Consider the following 4,039-nt stretch of genomic DNA (forward strand, 5'->3'; position numbering starts at 1 on the left):
AACATGAGAAATATTTGATAAAATAAGCGGGATTAGTGAATTGTAAATTGATTAGAACTAACGTTGAATTTTGATTATACCCGAGTAGTAATTTAAATGGATGGATTATTTCGGAGTATAATTTACATGGAAGAAAAACATAAATAATGGCAATTGAATTTACTTGGTTAGATTAAAAGATTAATGCAAATTTTTTTGAAGAAAGTTTGTTATATGCACGAGAAACAAATGTCAAAATCCTAACATATACAATATATACAAAAAAAATAAAATATATATAAGATGAAATAAAATATACCAAAGTCAAAATAAATTGTCTGATCTGGCCTGGCACGGACAGTATTAGATTTCGGGGAAGGGAGGGTTTGATTCTCCCAAATGTACAGGCCTAGGGTGGAGCAGACACTTTATTTAGAAATTAGGATTAAGGGTCTTGATATTGGGTTTTCTTCTGTTCTTATTCTGATCTGAAATTAGAAAAAATAATATCTGTATTATAGGTAAACAGTTTGGTTATTTAGAGTTATTTACATGTCATTGTTATAAATGTATACTAATTGTGATATGTTATCTGTATTTAGGTAAACAGTTTGGTTATTTAGAGTTATTTACATGTCATTGTACAAATGATAATGATTGTAATACTGATGGTAGTTGTCAGAGTAATGGATGTGCAACAGGCTGGTATGGTTCTACTTGTCAAAAACGTAAGTATTGTTGTAATACTAATAGTATAGTACTATCTATATATGATTTATGTATTTTATAGAACTTGGACATATAAAATATACTGAAGAATACTAAACGAGTTTTATTTTCAAAGTTGATCAATGTTAATTCAACGTCTGGTCGTCAGTGACGTTTCTGGGAAATGTTAGGTGAGGTGCCGAGCAGGGACCACAGGAAATTATTTCACTGTGTAAAATGATAAAAAAAAATTGAAAGCAGCTGGAGGTGTGGGGTGGGGGAATAGGGGTAACTCGATTGGCGTGTTCTGTACGTTTCATTTAAATACAGAATCATACCACATTTCATTTCATTTACATCGTTCTTCTCAAATATCAATCAACTTTACATTTTTTTTCTATGACGAAATTCATCTTCTTCTTCTGCGCAAGAGACTTCAAAGACCTCTTCATGAGATATTGTAATCAGATCTGTAGGTGTCAATGTGAATGGACAAATAAAAACCTCTCAAATGAGAATTAATAAAAAGTTGCATGGTGTCATGCCGTATTTTTTTATCACGTTTTCACCTAAATGTGAGGACCATAAGAAATTTTACTTCACCAATTGTGTACGATGTTGTAAAGAAAGATTTTATTATGTATCTATAAAATATCATATAGTATGTTGTATACTCCTGATGATGAGGGAATTGTTACAACTTTCTACTTTGTTTTTATTTATGGTATATATATGTAATAATAAGTTTCTGTAATTTATCTTAGAGAATGTTGCATTAGGGAAACCAGCGTCTCAAGTATCACAATACGATGTTTTGGGACCTGAACTAGCAGTAGATGGTGATAGATCACAAGATATTTTTAGATGTATGAATACTGGTTATAATAATAATTCATGGTGGAGTGTAAACTTAATAGATACCTACTCTATCAGACAAATACATATTTTATATAGACAAGGAGATACTTATACTTATCCCGGAGATACTGATAATTCTATCGATGAGTGTTAGTAATTTACTAATTATTTATAATCAGTTTGTATCAACATGTCTATGTTATGTTCTTATTAATGCCCGTATGTTCTAATCAATGCCCATATTCAGTTTTATGATGATAGAGTTATTGTCATTGATGTGAAACAAAGTTTGTGAAAAAGAAAAGAGACTTAATACCACTGAAAGAATTGGCGATAAATTAATTTGATTAATATATTTTATTATAGTTCAGATCTAAACTAAAGATAGATCTTTTACAAGATAATGCTTCCGAAATTAAAGGTATACTACCTCTTAGAGGAAGAACAAAAAATTGAAATGTTTAAACTTAACAGGATCTTTTTTCATCTAGCTATACAACATAATCCCTATAATCCAATAAATCCATAAAACTGAATAATATTTAATTAAATTAAGTAATTTTGAAACATGTTTAGAAGTGTGTTTCAATGATTATTTAGTGTAATGGATAAATCGTCTTATATAGAGTTTCTATTTTTTAGTCATAAAACCTAGTAGGTCCATCTGATGAATATATACTTGTTGACAAGTATGAGACTTTTAATTTTATGTCCATTCTAAGAGAGGTAGTATTCTTTTAAATAGTATAATATATGATCTTATGGTATATTACCATATTATATTATGGTTTGTTAAGATAATGATGTCAAAGTAAAATAAATAATCTATTCTAATGGTTTATTACAGATTTATACACTCTAAAAGGATTTAAAATAGATGTTATACAAGATAATGGTGCTTCAGTTGAATGTTATAAACAACCTAATGATATTCAACCATCTAGTATAGACTTCACAGTAAACTGTAATAAAACAATTTGGGGTAGTAAAATCAATATCTCAAGAACTATTGTTATCGAAAAGCTTTTCTATTCTTTTTGTGAAGTGGAGGTTTATGGTAAGTATAATTAACATTAGTATTGTAAGTTTTATACATTCACATATTAATAAGGACATAAGTTTTTATCCACATGTTCCGATTTCCTTGTTCAAAGATTAATGTTTTCTCTATTTTTGACACCCACGCGAATCCGGACCCTCCGTCTGTCGATCTGGCTATTCACATTTATCTTTACTTACTCTATAGGTTAAAGTACTAGACATCTTTAAATTTGTGACAAGACAAACAATATGACTGTAGAACTTCGTAATGAACGTTCAGTTTTAATCAGAAAGTGAGGGATTGGACAGCTCTCACTGCAGTAGAGCATAATATGGTGAAGAAGTTTTGTTACTGTAAAGATAATAATATTGTGATTATTTGTTATGTCCTAGTATGCTCCAATAGAACATATGGTGAAGAGTGTATGAAGTATTCTTATTGTAAAGATAATATTATTGTTAATATTTGTTATATTATAGTATGCTCCAATAGAACATATGGTGAAGCGTGTGAGAAGTTTTGTTATTGTAAAGATAATATTATTGTTAATATTTGTTATATTACAGTATGCTCCAATAGAACATATGGTGAAGAGTGTATGAAGTATTCTTATTGTAAAGATAATATTATTGTTAATATTTGTTATATTATAGTATGCTCCAATAGAACATATGGTGAAGAGTGTGAGAAGTTTTGTTATTGTAAAGATAATATTATTGTTAATATTTATTATATTACAGTATGCTCCAATAGAACATATGGTGAAGAGTGTATGAAGTATTCTTATTGTAAAGATAATATTATTGTTAATATTTGTTATATTATAGTATGCTCCAATAGAACATATGGTGAAGCGTGTGAGAAGTTTTGTTATTGTAAAGATAATATTATTGTAAATATGTTTTATATTACAGTATGCTCCAATAGAACATATGGTAAAGAGTGTGAGAAGTTTTGTTATTGTAAAGATGGTGTACCATGTGATTATATAACAGGAGTATGTTCAACTGAAGGATGTTTACCAGGTTATACTGGATCAAGCTGTAATCAAAGTATGTTTAATGAAAAAGCGCTAAAATTTCTTCTTTGAAATTTGGATCGAATTGTTTGTTTTCTTAATATATTGGGGACATAGGAAGTTTCGAAATAAGTAAACCCGGTCAACTGGAATATTGTATACTTATTATTATGTGAGCTATTGTAATAAGTCTGTTTTTTAATTCGGACATTTTTCAACGATTGAACTCACTATAATCTTCATGTATATAATTACAGAATGTCCAACTAGAACGTATGGTAGAAATTGTTTACAACTTTGTTCTAACAACTGTTTAAATCTAGAATGTAACAATATGAATGGTATATGTATCGGTGGATGTAAACCAGGTTTTAAATCAGAACTTTGTAACCAGAGTAAGTATTGTATTGACATAAAATATACACTAACAGATA

At 28.8% G+C, this 4,039-nt stretch overlaps 1 protein-coding gene across 1 annotated transcript in view; it reads left to right on the plus strand.

Moving 5' to 3' along the window:
• LOTGIDRAFT_175960 (hypothetical protein) overlaps nt 1–4,000 on the plus strand; it is a gene marked incomplete at both ends in the record, with an annotated part of 16,225 nt that extends 12,225 nt beyond the window's left edge. Inside the window, 7 exons of the mRNA XM_009063700.1 lie at nt 501–707; nt 1,452–1,694; nt 2,393–2,602; nt 3,154–3,270; nt 3,328–3,444; nt 3,502–3,639; nt 3,863–4,000. Of these exons, the coding sequence (XP_009061948.1) occupies nt 501–707; nt 1,452–1,694; nt 2,393–2,602; nt 3,154–3,270; nt 3,328–3,444; nt 3,502–3,639; nt 3,863–4,000 (1,170 nt within the window). The remainder of the gene's footprint in view (nt 1–500; nt 708–1,451; nt 1,695–2,392; nt 2,603–3,153; nt 3,271–3,327; nt 3,445–3,501; nt 3,640–3,862) is intronic.
• Nucleotides 4,001–4,039: the final 39 nt, after the last annotated feature.

Source organism: Lottia gigantea (genome assembly GCF_000327385.1).
Source record: "Lottia gigantea unplaced genomic scaffold LOTGIsca_592, whole genome shotgun sequence".
Taxonomy (NCBI): Eukaryota; Metazoa; Mollusca; class Gastropoda; family Lottiidae; genus Lottia; species Lottia gigantea.